A 20,808-nucleotide genomic window follows, 5' to 3' on the forward strand; every position below is an offset into this window, starting at 1 on the left:
GTAATGGCAGGGGATCCACCAACTTGCCTTCCTGCCGCTGAAACCAGACTATGGCTTCAGTTCATAAATCCGTTTCTCCTTAAATATGAAGCCAAAGGACATGCAGACAGGAGCTCTTGCTGAAGGAGGGATTATTTGTCTGAAGAGTTCTGTCCCCCAGGCTTACTTGGCTATGGGGTGGACCCCTGGCTAGGGGACAAGCAGACAACTGTGTGTGTGAGTGTGTGCGCATATGTAGTTAGCAGCCATATGCCATTAAGAAACAGTGTAGCTTTGGGCAAGCTGCTTAGTATCTTAGGACCTCAGCTCACTCGTTCACAAATTGGGTCCCTTGAGTGAGATTTCTCTTGGGGTCTTCAAAAGCCCAGGGACTGTGGACACAAACAGCAGCTTAAGGCCACTGAGGAGGGCAAGCACTCAACAGTTAGGACAACGTGAACTTTAGCCTCAGCTCTGCTAGGTACCTGCACATGACCTCGAATGCTGCCCCCTACTATGCCTCGGTTTTCTCATCTATAAAAATGGTATTTTTATCTTGTTGGTGGGGCTTTTAAGTAAATTAAAAGACGTAAAGGGCCTAGCACGGTAGCTGGCAATAAATACCAGTTTCTCTTCCCGCCTTCTCCATTTCGCCCAGCAGCAGCGATGTTCACATTCAGGACCTATCTGAAAAGACCCTCCCAAAGCGCAAAGGGGAAAGTCACTGCTCGAGGAGCCGATGCGAGCACAGCGCCCTCGCGCGCCGAGTCGGGGTACTGTCGTGGGGGTCGGCCCCGCCCACGAGCGCCCGCGCCTGCGCAGAGGCACTGCCCCAAGTTTGTTGTGATTGGCTAGGACGCCGGCGGCGGCGGCGGCGGCGGCGGCGGAAGCACCGGGCCGCGGCACCACCATGGCGGTGCGACAGGCGCTGGGCTGCGGCCTGCAGTTGGGTCGAGCGCTGCTGCTGCGCTTCACGGGCAAGCCGGGCAGGGCCTACGGCTGGGGGCGGCCGGGCCCGGCGGCGGGCTGGGTCCGCAGGGAGCGTCCGGGCTGGGCCGCGGGACCGGGCGCCGAGCCTCGCAGGGTCGGGCTCAGGCTCCCCGACCGCTTCCACTTCTTCCGCCAGTCTGTGGCAGGGCTGGCGGCCCGGCTGCAGCGGCAGTTCGTGGTGCGAGCCCGGGGCGGCGCGGGCCCTTGCGGACGGGCAGTCTTTCTGGCCTTCGGGCTAGGGCTGGGCCTCATCGAGGAGAAGCAGGCGGAGAGCCGGCGGGCGGCCTCAGCCTGTCAGGAGATCCAGGTGAGCCGGGCCAGGTCCTAAAATCGGGCGGGGTACGGATCCCAGCGCTGGGGCGGGGATCAGAGTGGGGGTCGTCCTGAGCCGGGAGGGCGCGGGGCTCCACGTGGAGGCGGGGCTCCACGTGGAGGCGGGGCTCCACGTGGAGGCGGGGCTCCACGTGGAGGCGGGGCTCCACGTGGAGGCGGGGCTCCACGTGGAGGCGGGGCTCTGAGCCTGTCGAGGGCGGGGCGGGGCGGGGCGGGGCGAGGGTAGGGTTATTAAAGCTCATATATTTATTTCACCATTACTTATCGGCTGCTATAAAGCCAACACCTCCCATTTGTTTTATTTTTTTGTTTGTTTGTTTTTGAGATGGAGCCTTGCTCTGTCGCCCAGGCTAGAGAGCAGTGGCGCTATCTCAGCTCAACGCAACCGCCGCCTTCCAGGTTCAAGCAATTCTCTTGCCTCAGCCTCCCAAGTAGCTGGGATTACAGGTGCCCGCTACCGCACCGGGCTAATTTTTGTGTTTTTAGTAGAGACAGGGGTTTCACCATGTTGGCCAGGCTAGTCTTGAACTCCTGACCTCGTGATCCACCTGCTGGGATTACAGGCGTGAGCCACTGCGCCCGGCGTCCTCCCATTTGTTTTAATGTTTCCCTTCCTCAAATGAAGTAATGTGGCCAATTACAGCTCCAGTCACAGCACAGCAAAAGGTTTTGTGTACATTTTCTAAAATTTACTGACAACTAAACCATAACATTTCTATCCCTTTGAAGTAGTTGTCTCTAATTTTTGGAGGTGGAAAGTCTTCAGGTGAAGGGACATGATCGAAGTCACACAGCCAATAAAAAACAGTACCTTTAACCACTGAGCCAGGCTGCCTCCACGGTTTACCAAAAGGATGAGTAGTGACAGAGCTGAAACTGCAGTAGGACGAGAAAACATCAGACCTAACGTTTTAGTTACCTGTCTGTGTAGAGTTATCCCTGCTGACTGAATACACAGGGGGTCTTCCTTTTTTTTTTCCTTTTTTTTTTTTGATACGAAGTCTCGCTTTATTAACTCCAGCCAGGCTGGAGTACAATGGCGCCATCTCAGCTCACCACAACCTCCTCCTCTGGCTTCAAGCAGTTCTCCTGCCTCAGCCTCCCGAGGTGTGCACTACCATGCCTGGCTAATTTTTGTATTATTAGTAGCGACGGGGTTTCACCATGTTGGCCAGGCTGGTCTTGGACTCCTGATCTCAAGTGATCCACCCGCCTCGGCCCAGATTACAGGCGTGAGCTACCATACCCAGCCTCTTAGGCTTTTTTAGTGCCTAAAATAGCACAAGGCTTCCGTTTCTGCCCAACCAAAGTCTGTATTAGTCAGGGTTTTCTAAACAGAACCAATAGGATGTGTCTGTTTAGAGAGGCAGATTTATTTTGAGGACCTGGCTCCCTATGGAGACTGGCAAGTCTAAAAGCACAGAGTAGGCGGGCAGGCTGGAGAGCCAGGGAGGAGCCAGGGGTGCAGTTCAGGTCTGAAGCCTGGCAGCTGCCAGAATCCCATCTTCTTCCAGAGAGGCCACTCTTTTTCCTGTGCGTGTAGAGCCACTCACTAAATTAGCACAATACCTGCATTTTACAGGTTAGGGCTGAGGTGGTAGAAGAGGGAGTGACTTGCCCAAGGACATAGCTATTGGGGTCAAGCAGTGGCTCCTGGGTTTTCTGGTTGCCAGCCCAGTTCCTATTGCTCATCACCACTGTCTCATGTTTGAGCTCTGGCCAGTTTGGGGTGACAGGTGCTATCTGGCCTAGTCCCCAGCCCCTGACCTTGTCTTTTGCCACAACTTAACTGGCAGAAACTAGGGATGGGAAATTTGACTCATCCTGCTTAAAACGAACGAGGCTTTTTTAACTGAGGAGATTGATCATCCTAAACTTAGAATTCACACACCCTCTTCGCACGCTTCATCCACCTATACCTGCAGATGTTATTAGTTATCAATTAATTTCACATTAAAGCACATTTTTTTTCCCACTGGCTGCTTTTGCTGGAGTTAGTTTCACATTTAAAAAATTCTGAAGCCAGGTATGGTGACTCATGCCTGTAATCCTACTAGTGCTTTGGGAGGCCAGGGTGAGAGAATCTCTCAAGCTCAGGAGCTGAAGACCAGCTGGGGCAACCTAGTGAGATCTTGTTCTGACCAAATGTTAACAAATGAGCTGGGCATGGCGGCACATGCCTATAGCCCCAGCTACTTGGGAGGCTGAGGTGGGAGGATTGCTTACGCCCAGGAGTTTGAGGCTGCAGTGAGCTATAGTTGCACCACTGCACTCCAGCCTGGACAACTAGCGGGAGTGTGCTAGTAACAAGCTCTAAAAATTTATATTATAAAAAATACATATAATGTATGTATATTTTACATAATATGTATATATAATATACTATTTACAATACATAATATGGTATACATAATGTGTATGTGTATATATACTACATATATAATATGTATACTATATATAACATACAATATACATACATTACATATACCGTATTTTATATATATACATACATTATGTATGTCATATTATATATTATATGTAGTATACATATTATGTATATGTAGTATACACACACGTGTTGCTTCTGCTCCATGGAGTTTATAAACTAGTTGGCAAGGGAAGATGGACTTTGATTTTTTTTAAAAGTTCAAAGTTATAGTGCAAGGTGAAATTGCTTACAGATACCAAGTGCTTTAGGAACCCTCTAGAAGGAAAGTTGCCATGGGCTGGGTCATCAGGGCTGGTTACAGAGGAAGAAGGAGCTTGAATTGGGCTCGCTGGCTGAGCAGGGATGAGCCAGACAGAGCAATACTATAGAAACGGGCTGGAAGGATGGTCTGAGCAGCTTTCAGAGAGAGGTGTCAGAGGATGAGTGCAGGCAGTGTGCAGACCAGCCTGGCAGGCACCAGAACACAGATAACGTCCTGGGCAGTCTGGTGAACAGCCGAGTGACACATTAAAGCAGTGCGTTTTGCTGTGGCTCATGGCAGGGAAGGATGGCACTGGGACTGGGATGGTCTAGACATGGTGCCTGGTAGGCCATGGCCATGGGACGTTTGCAGAGCTGTGCCTGGCACCACGGGTGACTAACCTTGGCAAGGAGGGCTCAGCAGGTCAGACCATTTGAGAGGGAAAGTGGAGCCTGGGTGACTGGAGGAGTGACGTCACCACTGCCTGAAGCACAGATTTTTGTCACATGGCCTCTTTCCCAGTATGGCACCACCCCCAGCACCTGCCCCTCCATCCATTTCTGTCTGAACTCTTGTACTCTTGATATCTTTCTGGACAGAGTAGCCCTATCGGCGCCCTGAGAGGCAGAGACAGGAAGATAGGACTGAATCCCTCTGCTCTAGGGATGTGCCTGATCTCACCCCCTTGTCTGCAAGGTCCTCTGAGATCCCGGTGGATCACGTGCTCCTGCTAGCTGCCCAGGAGCCGTCAGCCAAGGTCTTTGCAGAGCGAGCTGTCTCCATAATCAGACACCTCCAGAACTCTGCTGGAGAGTGAAGGCAGCAAGGAGGGGTGCACCAGCCGTAGAACTCAGGGTTCCTGACCTCTCAGATCGTTGAGTGTTGTGAGCACAGTGAAGCAGCAGAGTTGGGGACAATCATTCTGAAGAATGAGAGAGAAGATGGCCTGGACCAGGCTGAGCAGTGGACCCTGTTGGGTTGTGTTTTTCTGGTTTATTCATCTGGTTGGTGCGGACCATGCCTCACTGCACCCCTCTCTGCCCCCCCGCTTCCCTTCTCCTTGGGCCTTCCTAGGCTCCCTGGCTCACAGTGCCTTCTTTTTTCCTCACAGGCAATTTTTACTCAGAAAAGCAAGCTAGGGCCTGACCCGCTGGACACAAGACGTTGGCAGGGCTTTCGGCTGGAGGAGTATCTGATAGGGCAGTCCATTGGCAAGGGCTGCAGTGCCGCTGTGTATGAAGCCACCATGCCTACACTGCCCCAGAACCTGGAGGTGACCAAGAGCGCCAGGCTGCTTCCAGGGAGAGGCCCAGGTACCAGTGCACCCGGAGAAGAGCAAGAGCGAGCGCCAGGGGCCCCTGCCTTCCCCTTGGCCATCAAGATGATGTGGAACATCTCGGTAAGCACCAGTCCTTTTGTCTGTAAAGGAGGCGTTCTCAAAATGCCCATCTTAGTGGGCCTGGTGGGGATTTTTTCCAGGAAATAGATAGGAAAAGACAGATTCTCCACAGGAAAGGTGCCTGTATAGTCAGGCTGCCTCCCTCTGTTACACAGAATGTGTCAAATTGTATTCTTTCCACAGATCACGCAGGGATCAGCTTCACAGGTAGATTCTGGCCAGGCATAGCGAATCATGCCTGTAATCCCAGCACTTTGGGAGGCCGATCGCTTGAGCTCAGGAGTTCAAGACCAGCCTGGGCAACATAATGAAAACACCATCTCTATGAAAAATACAAAAATTAGCCAGGCGTGATGGCTTGCACCTGTAGTCTTAGCTACTTGGGTGGCTGAAGTGGGAGGATCACTTGAGCCCAGGAGGCAGAGGCTGCATTGAGCCGAGATTGTGGCACTGCACTCCAGCCTGGGTAACAGAGAGAGACCCTGTCTCAGAAAAAAAAAACTCCAAAGGTAGACTCTGATGCAGCAGGTCAGGGGTGGGGCCTGAGGTTCTGCCTTCCCAGCAAGCTCCCAGGTGATACCAATGCCACTGCTCTGCCGCACTTTGAGTACCAGGTGCCTACACCATTAGTTTCCACACTGACTGGTTAGTTCGCCATCCCCTCCTTCCTGTGACCTGCCTCACTGGAGAGGGAACTGGATCTCTTTCCTCTAAGCTCACCCTTCAAGCCCACCTCCAGCTCAGAGGCTTGCCTGTCAACTCCCTGCTGTCCACTCTTGGAGGGACTCAAGGCTTTGGGAAATTGAGTATTTTTCCGCCATGAAAACACTTTCTGTCCACTTAATTTATTTACCTTGCCATTGCTAGGTGGGTTTAGAAAATGTGTCAAGACCCGATGCTTTGTCTCCTGCCCATCCTTGGGCTCATGCATTCAAGGCTGAGGTGGGAAGTGGCCACAGCAGTTCATGCTGGACACTAGAGGATGCAGTTTCTTGTTCTGATTTGAGGAATGAAGCAGTCGCACTCCAAGTTGGGTTAATGGCTAACAAGTAGCCAAATCCTTTGTCTGTGAAACTTCCAGTCTTAGCATCAAAACATGCACTGGTTGGGGCATGACAGCTGTTGCATTCACAGAAGCTACAAGACTGCTGATTCTTACAGGAGCTTCTTGATACAGGCTTCATAGGTCCTGGGAGCGCTTCCTAATACAATGAGGACAGTAAGGTGCTTTCCGCACTCTTCTGTTTTTGTCTGTTTGTTTTGGGGGATGGAGGAAAGCTGTTCATGATTCAGTACAACTTCACCCAGGGTGGAGCGTACCAGGCTCTGCCCTGGCTGCTGAAGGGAGCCTGCAGGGTGGGTTAGTGATCCAGTGGTCAATTTTGAACGGGTAGGAACCAGAGGCACCGATGGCAGGAAGCAGCACCCCATACCCTGATCACCTTGACATCTCCTCCAGCCCTGGCACCCAGCATGCAAGAGTTTGAGGAGTGTGAAGTATCTTCTGAGTTGGCATGGATGGCACCTCTGTCTCCCAGGAGTACCTACTCTCAGCCTGCCCCTGGGGACAGGTCATCTTATCTCGAAGGTTAGAGCTAATTCTAGGCAGTAGCTGCCCTGCTCCAGGTTACAGGCAGGGCTTACAAGGAACGTGCCGTTCTGCTCTGGCCTTTGTAACCCTGGGTTCCTGGTGGGTGTTCTAGGCAGGTTCCTCCAGTGAAGCCATCTTGAGCACAATGAGCCAGGAGCTGGTCCCAGCGAGCCGAGTGGCCTTGGCCGGGGAGTATGGAGCAGTTGCTTACAGGTAAGTGCCTTCTGCCTGCCAGACTGACTGGGACTTCTTTGAGAGCAACTTCATCCATCACTTGTGTCCGCAGCACTTGACAGTAGATATTAAAGGCTTAATGTTGATGATGGATTTTCAGTTAGTGGATAATTTCACTTGGGAAAGATTGCAGGTAATCTGACCCCAAATGATGATGCACATGCGTAATTCACATTGGAGCAGGGGAGAGAAGTCCACCCAAAAATGCCCAATTCACAACGTTACGTGATTGACGAGGGTTCTCCGATTCCTCCTAAGAAATACACGAGCAAAGCGCCACCTATCGGAATAAACTGAACTCTGTCCCCACAGGAGGAACACTCATTTCACTAACAGTTATGTGTACTGATGGTGCTAAGAGATTTTAAAAAAACAAAAAGTGACAACCGGGCATGGTGGCTCATGCCTGTAATCCCAGCACTTTGGGAGGCTGAGACAGGCAGATCACCTGAGGTCAGGAGTTACAAACCAGCCTGACCAACATGGAGAAACCCCATCTCTACTAAAAATATAGAATTAGCCAGGCATGGTGGCTCATGCCTGTAATCCCAGCTACTCTGGAGGCTGAGGCGCGGAAAATCACTTGAACCTGGGAGGCAGAGGTTGTGGTGAGCCAAGATTGCACCACTGCACTCCAGCCTGGGCAACAAGAGCGAAACTCCATCTCAAAAAAAAAAAAAAAAAAAAAAATACTGGTCTGTTGGCCCAGAGTTCTCAGTGTGGCAGCAGAAGGCCCAGGGTGTAAGTGTTAGAATAGAGTACGCTCAGGGGCTTAGGGAGCCCAGGGGAGGTGTGTACTGCAGAGGAGAGGGTACTTAGAAAGGCTTCTCAAAGGGACAGTTTGTGCTACTTTGTGAAGGATGAATCGGTATTACCTGAGCAGAGTAGGGAAGAGGCATTCCCAGCACAGGGAAGAGCCCGTGAACAGCAGCTGCACTTCCAGCTCAGAAAGGCCTGTGTCCACAGGTGGTGAGGACTGACGCGCAGGCTATGGCAGAGGAGGTGCGTTGCCCAGCTTAATATTTACAGCCTGGCTCACACCTGTAATCCCAGCACTTTGGGAGGCCAAGGCAGGCAGATCACTTGAGCTCAGGAGTTCAAATGCAGCGTGGGCAATGTGATGAAACCCCATGTCTACAAAAAATATTAAAAATTTTAGCTGGCCATGGTGGCACGTGTCTGTGGTCCCAGCTACTCAGGAGGCTGAGGTGGGAGGATTGTTTGAGCCCAGGGAGTCAGGCTGCAGTCAGCCAAGATCACACCACTGCACTCCAGCCTGGGTGACAGAGTAAGACCCTGTCTCGGAAATATATGTATATATATTTGTAGCCCACCAAGAAGAGGTGAGTCTGCTGCATTTTTGGTGATTTACTGGAGGGCTAGTTTAGAGATCTTCATTCTGTCAGAAGCAGGAAGGCAGAAGTAGGAGCTTAAAGGAATGGACGTGGAAAACCCCTTCCATGGTTTGGACTCCAGTGTGGCTGGGAGTCCCTACAGGCTGGTGGAGGCCACCGCTCAGGTGGCTTCCTCTTCTCCTGAGGCCTTTGTGGAGAAAGTGGACACCTGAATGTCACATGCTTTAGGGCTGACACGGTCCTCAACGCCTCCTTTTGAGGTGCGAGTGGCAGCTGGCTGACGTGCTGCTGTCCTGCACTGGTAGGATCTTGATGTCTGCTGCCTAGACCTCCCGTCTGACATGGTCCCTGGCCCTCTCCAGGGACTCTGTTCCTTTAGTAGTTCTCACTATCCAGCGTGAAATCACGGTTCGATTTTGTTCCAGCTATACTGTAAATGCTCTTTTTTTACTGCCTACCCCCAGGGCTCAGTAAATACCTGTTGGATGTGGCAGCAGGTACATGACCTTAACTGCTGGTGTACCTCTGTCGAAGCTTCCCCTAGAGCGCCCTGGGTTCATTTCCTCCTAGCCTCTGCTGGCCTGGGGCCCAGAGACTCGGGCACTTTGCGACCTGCTCCTCTCACTGCGTTTTGCACCTTATGTCTCACCCTTCCCGTCAGCACCCTACATTCCAGCATGCTGGCTTCATAGCGCCTTCCCCAAACGTGCCAGGCTCCTCTGTGACCATCTCCTGGGCGTGCAGCTGGCTACACCTGGGCTGCCCCCCTCCCACAGTCCAGGTCTCAGTTCAGACACCCCCTGTCTGTCATGTGTCTCCCCAGCACAGCATACTCCCTGCCCCTGAGCTCCCATGATACCTCCGGGGGCCCTGACAGCCTGAGGCTGTGATCATGACTTGCCTAGGAGCCGGAGGGTGGAAATGATACTCTGGCTCCTTTGATTGCGTGGAACAGAGGCCACTCAGGTTGACTCAAGAGCAGGAGCAGTGCGAGGGCACGCGTGGACTGCAGCCATACAGCCTTGGGACCACGCAGCGCTGGGAGAGCCTGGCTCTGCGCCATTCGCTTCCCTCTACCATTGTCACGGAACAAATGATGGTGTTACGGGCTCTAGCCTGATGTGCTATAAGCAGTGACACTGGATTTTTGAGAAAAGCCAGGCTTTCTATTGCGAGTCAACTCACACGGAGACAGGAGTCTAATTCAACCCTGTCTCCCTGTGCTCAATTTAAGGCAGTAATTTTATTAGAAAAGGTTTAAGGGGTGGATTCTAAGATTAGCAGGTGATTGGTGGAAGGAAAGAAGTCTGGACAGTCGTTGGACCTGTGCAGTTATCTCTTCACGCCGCCTCACGGGTCCCCTATGCAGATTTGGGAGGAGTATGAAACGTGTGGCGGCAGTTCAGGCCGGGACGTCAGCAAACTTGTTCTGTGCAAGCCGCAGGTGGCCTTTTTGGTTCTGACCGATTTCGGCCAGTCCTTTTATCTCACAAGCAGAGGGAGTTCAGCCTTTCAGAAAGTGGTTTCTGCAAACTCAAATTTTCTTTTCTTTTTTACTGAGACAGGGTCTCACTCTGTTGCCCAGGCTGGAGTGCAATGGCGTGATCTTGGCTCACTGCAGCCTCAAACTCCCTGGGCTCAAGTGATCCTCTCTCCTCAGCCTCCTGAGTAGCTGGGTCTGCAGGCACATGCCACCATGCCCAGCTAATTCTTAGTTTTGTTTGTTTGTTTTTGAAATGGATTTTTCATTTGTCATTGAGGCTGGAGTGCAATCTTAGCTCACTGCAACCTCTGCCTCCCAGGTTCAAGCAATTCTCCTGCCTCAGCCTCCTGAGTAGCTGAGATTGCAGGCATGTGCCACCACGGCTAGCTAATTTTTTTGTATTATTAGTAGAGATGGGGTTTCACCATGTTGGCCAGGCTGGTCTCGGACTCCTGACCTCAGGTGATCCACCCACCTCAGCCTCCCAGAGTGCTGGGATTATAGGCATGAGCCACAGAGCCCAGCCTGGTTTTTATAATTTTTGTAGAGACAGGATTTCTCCATGTTGCCCAGGCTGGCCTCGAACTCCTTGGCTCAAGTGATCACCTGCCTCAGCCTCTCAGTGCTGGGATTACAGGAGTGAGCCCCAAGAATTTCCATTAGTTACTGATTTCTTGAACTCATGGGAACACGGTTCCACTGTCTGAATCTTGTTTCTTCCTCGCGTCTCCTGTTCCTGCATCCCTTTGGCCTGCTCACCTCTGGCTCCTCATGGCCCCAGTGAAGTCTCATGGCTTCCTCTCCACTGCAGACTGGCAGATTTCTTCACTCACACTCCCAAAGAGAGAATCTACCTTCTCCCCTTCCCTTTGTCCAACCATCTGGGTCTTGAGTGTCACTGTAGGCTCACTGCCCTTGGGGCAGGTGACCCCTTGGCCCAGTCAGCTTTGGCTGAAGGGCAGGGTTGGCACACAGCTGGCAGAGCCACCCCATCCAAAATCCAGCCACTGTGCCTCAGCAGGGCTGTGTGTGGAGGGGGAGGGGGCTTCCCAGAGGAGTAGGAGCGGGCAGGGCAGGCAGGTAACACCACCACTACCAACTGCATCGGGATCTACTCACTAATTCAACAAAACCCATATTCCATGCCAACTATACTAGACTTGGAATTAAAATTCAGGCATGGTCTTGCTCTTAGGGAGCTCACGTGATTACTTACTGATGAATGTCTCCCTCCCCTCTTAGATTGCAAATCCGTGAGAACAGGGACTCTGTCTTGTTCTGTGCCATAGTTCCACAGCATACCAGCATGACATCTGGTACTTAGCGTGAAAACAATACATAGGGGTTAAATGAATAATAGTACGGCTGATATCAGCTGAGAGCTTCCTCTGTGCTAGACAGGATTTTAGGTGCCTTCCACACATTGACAACCTTCTGCAGCGTGTTAACACCTCATTCCCCTTGCACCATGGAGATTGAGCCCAGAGAAGGTAAGAACAGAGGGGGTACATTCCAGGACAGACCCCAGTGGATGCCTGAAGCCACAGATAGTAACAAAGCCTGTATAGACTGAGTGTTTTTTCCTATACATACATACCTATGGTAAAGTTTAATTTATAAATTAGGTACAATAAAAAAGGTGATAACTAATACAATAATTAGGACATACTGTAATAAAAGTTATGTGAATGTGGTCTCTCTCTCCTCTCTCTAAATATCTTGTACTGTACTCACCTATTCTCAGACTGCAGATAACTGAAATTGCAGAAAGCGAAACTGTGGATGAGGTTGGGGCTACTGTAACTCAGCCAAGCACTTACAGTGGCAGGCCTGGAATTCAAACCCAGGCAGTCTGATTCCTGGGTTTCTGTTTCTCCACCTGTGTTCTACCACATGGGATGGATAGGAGGGATAGGTGGACAGTTGGATGGGTGGACAGATGGATTGAAGGATGGGTAGGGGAGTCATCAGATGTGTTCCCCAACACCATGTACAGTACCTGGCACATAGCAAATCTATGCTAAACATTTGATAGTAAGTGAATAATGAATGTCAGTGCCACTGTTGGTGTGGCCTTAGGTTATTTTCTTTCCAGGTGTTATATCTGATGCTGGCCTTATATGTTTGTCTCACTTGGCTGAATAGAAAATCCAAGAGAGGTCCCAAGCAACTAGCCCCGCACCCTAACATCATCCGGGTTCTCCGCGCTTTCACCTCTTCTGTGCCGCTGCTGCCAGGGGCCCTGGTTGACTACCCTGATGTGCTGCCCCCACGTCTCCACCCTGAAGGCCTGGGCCATGGCCGGACGCTGTTCCTCGTCATGAAGAAGTAAGTGGCAGCTGCGAGGCAGGGCCCTGGAGCTGCTAAATCTCCCGGGGGAGCTGGTCCCTGCCCTCCAAATGCACCTTGAGCAGGGGGTTTCAGAGAAGAGGGTCATCACTCTTCAGGAGAATAAAGCCATGCAGAGGGAGCATATCTACCCTGGAGAGCATTTTCCCGTTGGGAGGACTTTTCATGAAAACAAAATCTTATCTTCGTCCAGAACATACTTATCACCTAGTCCTTTTGATCCATTCACCTGTTAAGCTTTTCTGTGGCTGACCTTATCTGTTTTTAACATAAAAACAGTTCTGGCTGGACACAGCGCCTCACGCCCATAATCCCAGCACTTTGGGAGGCCGAGGTGGGTGGATCACCTGAGGTCAGGAATTCAAGACCAGCATGGCCAACATGGTGAAACCCTGTCTCTACTAAAAATACAAAAATTAGCAGGGTATGACAGCAGGTGCCTGTAATCCCAGCTACTGGGGAGGCTGAGGCAGGAAAATCACTCGAACATGGGAGGCAGAGGTTGCAGTGAGCCAAGAACACGCCATTGCACTCCAGCCTGGGCAACAGAGCAAGACTCTGTCAAAACAAACAAACAAAACCGGTTCTCCTTCCTCACCCTCAGTACCCCCAACTTTGCTGTAGCGGGAGTTTTAAGTAAGTAAATATCTGTACTTTGAATATAGGGAGCCACAGCTCTTCCTAATTTCAGGATGGTGAGTGGGCAGGAGCAGAAAGGATGCTGGGGAAAAATAGGAATCAAAACGCTCCTGGAAGGGGAAGAGGAACAGCCTAATCCTAACAATGATTAAGGCATTAGGAAGTCTAGCAAGATGGCTAACTCCTATAATCCCAGCACTTTAGGAGGCCAAAGTGGGTGGATCACCTGAGGTCAGGAGTTCGAGACCAGCCTGACCAACATGATGAAACCCCGTCTCTACTAAAAATACAAAAATTATGTGGATGTGGTGGTACATGCCTGTAATCCCAGCTACTTGGGAGACTGAGGCAGGAGAATTGCTTGAACCTGGGAGGTGGAGGTTGCAGTGAGCCAAGATTACACCACTGCACTCCAGCCTGGGTGACAGAGTGAGACTCCATCTCAGAAAAAAAAAAAAAAAAGAAAAAGCTATTAGGAGCTGTCGGTGTTTGGTAGCCAGCAGCTCTGTCCCCTCTCCACCAGCTATCCCTGTACCCTGCGCCAGTACCTTCACATGAACACACCCAGCCCCCGTCTCGCCACCATGATGCTGCTGCAGCTGCTGGAAGGCGTGGACCATCTGGTTCAACAGGGCATCGCGCACAGAGACTTGAAATCTGACAACATCCTCGTGGAGCTGGACCCAGGTAGGAACCTGCTGCACCATGAGCGCTCTCCAGGGGCACTAGAGGGTAGGTCGGGAGCATTTAGGACCAACTCTTCAGGTCCTCTCTGGTTTTGTGTTCTAAGTCGTGTCTTCATTTAGCTCTGTACATGAGAGGTGAGCAGTCTCTCCCTCAGAATGGGGGCTTTTGTTCTGTCTTTGCAGAGAGACAGCAGTTCCCAAGTTCGTTTCTGTTGCCCACTTACAGAACAAGAACTTCAGTGCTGCAAGTTTTCACAGTTAAATAAAGAGGCCAGGCACAGTGGCTCACACCTTTAATCCCAATACTTTGGGAGGCTGAGGTGGAAGGACTGCTTGAGGCAAGGAGTTTGAGACCAGCCTGGGAAACATAGCGAGATCCCTTCTCTACAAAATAATAATAATAATAATAATAATTTAATTAGCCAAAAAAAAAAAAGTTAGCCAGGCATGGTGGCATGCACCTGTAGCCCCAGCTACTTGGAAGGCTGAGGTAGGAGGATCATTTGCACCTAGGACTTCAGAGTCTGCAGTGAGCTATGAATGTGCTCACAAAATAATTTTTGGCTGGGTACAGTGGCTCACGCCTGTAATCCCAGCACTTTAGGAGGGCGAAGCGGGCAGATCACGGGGTCAAGAGATCGGGACCATCCTGGCCAACATGGTGAAACCCTGTCTCTACTAAAAATACAAAACTTAGGTGGGCATGGTGACACGCGCCTGTAGTCCCAGCTACTCAGGAGGCTGAGGCAGGAGAATCACTTGAACCCAGGAGGTGGAGGTTGCAGTGAGCTGAGATTGTGCGACGGCACTGTAGCCTGGCAACAGAGCGAGATGCTGTCTCAAAACTATTAATAAATTTTCAAACCACGAAAGCTGTCCAAATATAAGCCCAATTGCTCTGGAAATGAGTTGCCCACCACTGGAAGCATTTAAGTAGAAGCTGAATGGCCACTTGCCTAGGAAACCTGTAAAGGAGGTTCATATATCTGATACATTTTTGAACTAGATTTAAATTTTTACTACATTCCTTTTTTCAAAAAAATTTTAAAGATTGAGGGGCCATGCTAATCTTCTCTGTATCTTTCCAATTTTAGCATATGTGCTGTGGAAGTGAGCACTGAACTAGAAGATTTAAAATAATTAAATGATTAGATGAACTGGCTTTTATTTAACTTCATTTATTTATTTGAAACAGTCTTGCTTTGTCACCCAGGCTGTAGAGCAGTGAGCTCACTGCAACCTCTGCCTCCCAGGTTCAAGCAATTCTCGTGCTTTAGCTTCCCGAGTAGCTGGGATTATAGGCATGTGCCACCACGCCCAGCTAACTTTTGTATTTTTAGTACAGATGGGGTTTCACTGCTGGCCAGCCTGGTCTCAAACACGTGGCCTCAAGTGATTGACCCCCCTCAGCCTCCAAAGTGTTGGGATTACAGGTGTGAGCCACTGTGCTCGGCTGGGAACTGGCTTTTTAAAGGAACTTTGTATGGACTGTTTTACAAATAACTAAATAACTGATTCTTTTTTTTAATTATTATTTATTGAGACATAGTTTCCCTCTTGTTGCCCAGGCTGGGGTGCAATGGCACAATCTCAGCTCATCACGACCTCCGCCTCCCAGGTTAAAGAGATTCTCGGCCGGGCGCGGTGGCTCAAGCCTGTAATCCCAGCACTTTGGGAGGCCAAGGTGGGTGGATCACGAGGTCGAGAGATCGAGACCATCCTGGTCAACATGGTGAAACCCCGTCTCTACTAAAAATACAAAAAATTAGCTGGGCATGGTGGCACGTGCCTGTAATCCCAGCTACTCAGGAGGCTGAGGCAGGAGAATCGCCTGAACCCAGGAGGCGGAGGTTGCTGTGAGCCGAGATCGCGCCATTGCACTCCAGCCTGGGTAACAAGAGCGAAACTCCGTCTCAAAAAAAAAAAAAAAAAGAGATTCTCCTGCCTCAGCCTCCCGAGTAGCTGGGATTACAGGCATGCACCACCAGCCCTGGCTAGTTTTGTATTTTTAGCAGAGATGGGGTTTCTCCATGTTGGTCAGGCTGGTCTCAAACTCCTCATCTCCAGTGATCCAACTGCCTTGGCCTCCCAAAGTGCTGGAATTACAGATGTGAGCCACCTGCCTTTTTTTATTTTTATTTTTTTTTATTTTTTCATTTTTTATTTTTATTTTGTTTGTTTGTTTGTTTGTTTGTTTTGAGACAGAGTTTCGCTCTTGTTACCTAGGCTGGAGTGCAACGGCGCGATCTCGGCTCACCGCAACCTCCGCCTCCTGGGTTCAGGCAATTCTCCTGCCTCAGCCTCCCGAGTAGCTGGGATTACAGGCACGTGCTACCATGCCCAGCTAATGTTTTTTATTTTTAGTAGAGACGGGGTTTCACTATGTTGACCGGGATGGTCTCGATCTATTGACCTCGTGATCCACCCGCCTCGGCCTCCCAAAGTGCTGGGATTACAAGCTTGAGCCACCGTGCCCGGCCTTATTTTTATTTTTGAGATGGAGTCTCACTCTGTTGCCCAAGCTGGAGGGCAGTGGTGCCATCTCAGCTTACTACAACCTCCACCTCCCAAGTGTAAGTGATTCTCCTGTCTCAGCCTCCCGAGTAGCTGGGATTACAGGCACACACCAACATGCCTAGCTAGTTTTTTTTATAGTAGAGATGGGGTTTCACTATGTTGGCCAGGCTGGTCTTGAACTCCTGACCTCAGGTGATCCACTGCCTCAGCCTCCCAAAGTACTAAGATTACACGTGTGAGCCACCACACCCAGCAATAACTGATTCTTAATGTACCTGGTTCTTAGGTTTGGATTTGGGGTTTCAAATTCAAATCAAAGACTCTTGGGATATAAGGGCCCTTGGAGATCATTTGAGCCAAGCTCCAGCTTCTTTGGTCGTGGGGACAGCTCCAGTTACTAGAACATGATTTCAATTGAGCCATGCTTTTTTTTTTTTTTTTTTTTTTTTTTTTTTTTTTTTTTTGAGACAGAGTTTCGCTCATTACCCAGGCTGGAGTGCAATGGCGCGATCTCAGTTCACCGCAACCTCCGCCTCCTGGGTTCAGGCAATTCTCCCGCCTCAGCCTCCTGAGTAGCTGGGATTACAGGCACGCACCACCATGCCCAGCTAATTTTTTGTATTTTTAGTAGAGACGGGGTTTCACCATGTTGACCAGGATGGTCTCGATCTCTTGACCTCGTGATCCACCCCCCTCGGCCTCCCAAAGTGCTGGGATTACAGGCTTGAGCCACTGTGCCCAGCCCGAGCCATGCTCTTACACAGTCCTTTGCCTGGGGATTTTGCAGCCCATGCTTCCTGGAGGCATTTCCATGGTCACACAGCAGGCCTTTCTGATCTGCTCTCAGGCCTTGCTAGCCTGAGCTCTGGGGCCAACACTGAGCTGTTAGCCCATCAGCCATGTCATGCTGGTGGCTTTAGCAGGGACATACTAGGACCTCTCAGAGGGAAGGAGGGGAGGAGAATTGGCCACTTAGTTCTGCTTGCTTCTTCCCAGATGGCTGCCCCTGGCTGGTGATTACAGATTTTGGCTGCTGCCTGGCTGATGAGAACATCGGCCTGCATTTGCCCTTCAGCAGCTGGTATGTGGATCGGGGCGGAAACGGCTGCTTGATGGCCCCGGAGGTGAGTCCCGAGCACGTCATGTGCCATTGGCAGCCCTTCTCCCATGCTTCCACTGAGTACAGAATGAGACTTGATGCCTTATGAATACCCAGCAACTCCATCTTTTCTGACCCATAATTTGGTACAAGTTCCTTCCCTGCCACTTTGCTTTCCTTCAGCCTTCCCTCATATTCCAGGCAAAGCAAGTCCTGTCACATAAACCAGGCAGTCTAAGTAGACCCTCTGGGTCTGAGCCGCAGCTCGCTCAAGCTCCAGGTTCCTTGGGACAGAGTTCAGATTAGCCCATGAATCAGGTGACGTGCAGGGCATGAAAAGGTTAGACACGCAGCCAGGTGTGGTGGCTCACGCCTGTAATCCCAGCACTTTGGGAGGCTGAGGCGGGTAGATCACAAGGTCAGGAGTTTGAGACCAGCCTGGCCAACATGGTGAAACCCTGTCTATTAAAAATACAAAACTGGGCGTGGTTGCACATGCCTGTAATCCCAGCTGCTCAGGAGGCTGAGGTAGGAGAATGGTTTGAACTCAGGAGGCAGAGGTTGCAGTGAGCTGAGATTGCGCCATTGCATTCTAACCTGGGCAACATAGCAAGACTCCTCAAGAACAACAACAGAAAAGGTTAGACACGCAACCAGCATGACGTCTCACCCGTTGCTTCTGAGCAGGTGTCCACAGCCCGTCCTGGCCCCAGGGCAGTGATTGACTACAGCAAGGCTGATGCATGGGCAGTGGGAGCCATTGCCTATGAAATCTTCGGGCTTGTCAATCCCTTCTACAGCCAGGGTAAGGTCCACCTTGAAAGTCGCAGCTACCAAGAGGCTCAGCTACCTGCACTGCCCGAGTTGGTGCCTCCAGACGCTAGACAACTGGTGAGGGCACTGCTCCAGCGAGAGGCCAGCAAGGTGAGATTGTCCCCGGCTTCAAGAGGACAGTGTGGGCGGAAACCTTAGTTCTCGTTCCAGAGTGAAGATTAGGTTTGGGCCAGCACCATGGTGACAAAGCCTCTGTGTTAGGAAGGCAGAAGGTAAAGCCTAGTTACAGGAGAATAAAAAACAGATTTTAATGTAGATAGAAGTAGGAGTGCTAGCCACCACATGGGTCCTAGTAGTTCAACTCCTGTAGCTTTTTTAGTTGCTTAAAAAGTTGTTCAGAGGCCAGGTATGGTGGCCTATAATCCCAGCACTTTGGGAGGCCGAGGCGGGCAAATCACTTGAGACCAAGAGTTCCAGACTAGCCTGACCAACGTGGTAAAACCCGGTCTTTACTAAAAATACAAAAATTAGCCAGGTGTCATGGCGCATGCCTATAATCCCAGCTACTCAGGAGGCTGAGGCAGGAGAATCTCTTGAACCCGGGAAGCGGAGGTTGCAGTGAACCAAGATCACACCACTGCACTCCTGGGTGACAGAGCAAGACTATCTCAAAAAAAGAATCTATTTTTGAGAATTTCTATTTTTGAGAATTTTTTTTTTTTTTTTTGAGATGGAGTCTTGCTCTGTCATCCAGGCTGGAATGCAGTGGCACGATCTTGGCTCACTGCAGCCTCCACCTCCTGGGTTCAAGCAATTCTCCTGCCTCAGCCTCCCAAGTAGCTGGGATTACAGGTGCCCGCCACCGTGCCCAGCTAATTTTTGTATTTTTTTAGTAGAGACGGGGTTTCACCATGTTGGCCAGGCTGGTCCCAAACTCCTAACCTCAGGTGATCCACCCGCCTGGGCCTCCCCAAGTGTTGGGATTACAGGCGTGAGCCACCGCACCCAGCCAAGAAATGTTTAATGGAGATGTAGCTCATGAAAACAGCTGAGAACTGATCAGACAGATAGATGAGAAACATCTTCTGAGAGCAGATGTGGACACTGTGAAATTAATATATAAGAATGCAAAGGCAGACGTATCTGAAGCCGTAATTGGAGTGGCAGCTGGCTCAGGGGTAGGCTTAGTGCAAAGAGCTAAGCCATACCTGCATCTCAGCACTGTTCTGCCACTCCGTTAACCACTTCCTGTACATGGCCTGCTTATCTTGGTCACAGTAGGTGCGCAGTGAAGGTTAGAAGCTGCAACCAGTTATGAAATGATGAGAGACAAAGGGACCAGACAGCACAAGAGGCACTGGGCTTTCCACTGGGAGGAAAGGCTATTCCAGCAAGCGTGCTGTTCCATGGAGAGGTGTACACGTGGAAAAGCTTGGAGCATGGGTAGGGGGCAGGCAGTATTTGTCACCTGAGTAAAGGACATCAGTAGGAGATAGGGTAGAGGAAGAATTGGATTGGGGCCAGAGAAAGGAATACCCTCACTAACAAAGCAGGCATTGGGTTGAGACCATGTTAACAGATGTTGTAGCTTCAGCTTCCCTTCCTGTTGCAGAGACCATCTGCCCGAGTAGCCGCAAATGTGCTTCATCTAAGCCTCTGGGGTGAACATATTCTACCCCTGAAGAATCTGAAGTTAGACAAGATGGTTGGCTGGCTCCTCCAACAATCGGCCGCCACTTTGTTGGCCAACAGGCTCACAGCGAAGTGTTGCGTGGAAACAAAAATGAAGATGCTCTTTCTGGCTAACCTGGAATGTGAAGCGCTCTGCCAGGCAGCCCTCCTCCTCTGCTCATGGAGGGCAGCCCTGTGATGTCCTGCACGGAGCTGGTGAATTACTAAAAGAACTTGGCAGCCCCTGTGTCGTGGTGGTCTGTGAGTAGTGAGGGTGGGAGTCAGGAGACAAGATGGTGCAGAGAGGGTTGGTTAGCCAAAGAGAAGGCCTCAGGCTTGGCAAATGGAAGAACCTGAGTCAGAATTCAGTCTGCAGCTGCTGACTCTGGCTGTGCAATTTGGGATTAATCTCATAACCTGTGTGGACTTAAGTTCTCTTGCCTGTAAAACAAAGAAATTGGTATAAACCAGGAGTTGGCACCTTTCAGGTTGTGACAACTAGTCAGTCTTCCTTGCAGCACAAAAGCAACCCCGAGCACGTAATAAGTGTGGCTGGGTGCCAGGAGAGCTTTATTGATGGACACTGATGTTTGATTTCCATGTGTCACTAGTCTTTTCAACCATTTAAAAATGTAAGGACCATTTTTAGCTCGCAAGCCATATACAGGTTGCAGGCTAGATTGGCCCACACACCAGTTTACCAACCTCTGGTCTAGATGAATTTGAAGAACCCAACTCTACAAAAAAAATTTTTTAAAGCAAGCTCATCACTAGGTCTGTTTGTGCGTCCATGCTGAAAAATATAAAATGTGGTAAGCTTATCCCTGTGAAGGAAGCCAGTCAGGAAGGTAACTCAGGCTTGATTGCAGACTTCAAAGCCCTGTCTTCAACCCTTGCCCTGTCCTCAGACATCTGAAAAGTTAGTGGCCAAGCTGATGCATTAGAGGAGGCTGGACTGAGAAGGGGTAGGCCTGCATCCACAGCAGAGAGGATCCAGCCAAGGCATGGCTGTCAGTGGC

General features: G+C 50.6%; 1 protein-coding gene and 1 non-coding gene across 2 annotated transcripts; one reads left to right on the forward strand and one right to left on the reverse strand.

The window, feature by feature from the left end:
- Positions 1–826: 826 nt before the first annotated feature.
- PINK1 (PTEN induced kinase 1) lies at positions 827–20,556 on the forward strand. The gene is made up of 8 exons (XM_039474480.2): positions 827–1,276; positions 5,104–5,391; positions 7,095–7,195; positions 12,200–12,382; positions 13,566–13,729; positions 17,242–17,369; positions 18,032–18,268; positions 19,731–20,556. Exons 1-8 carry the CDS (start codon positions 890–892, stop codon positions 19,986–19,988), a joined length of 1,746 nt encoding a protein of 581 aa, XP_039330414.1. The 5' UTR covers positions 827–889; the 3' UTR covers positions 19,989–20,556.
- LOC120366178 (U6 spliceosomal RNA) lies at positions 14,739–14,846 on the reverse strand. Its single transcript, XR_005580923.1, has one exon. It is a non-coding gene; the product is annotated as a U6 spliceosomal RNA (small nuclear RNA).
- Positions 20,557–20,808: the final 252 nt, after the last annotated feature.

The sequence above is a fragment of the Saimiri boliviensis genome, chromosome 11 (assembly GCF_048565385.1).
Source record: "Saimiri boliviensis isolate mSaiBol1 chromosome 11, mSaiBol1.pri, whole genome shotgun sequence".
Classification (NCBI taxonomy): domain Eukaryota; kingdom Metazoa; phylum Chordata; class Mammalia; order Primates; family Cebidae; genus Saimiri; species Saimiri boliviensis.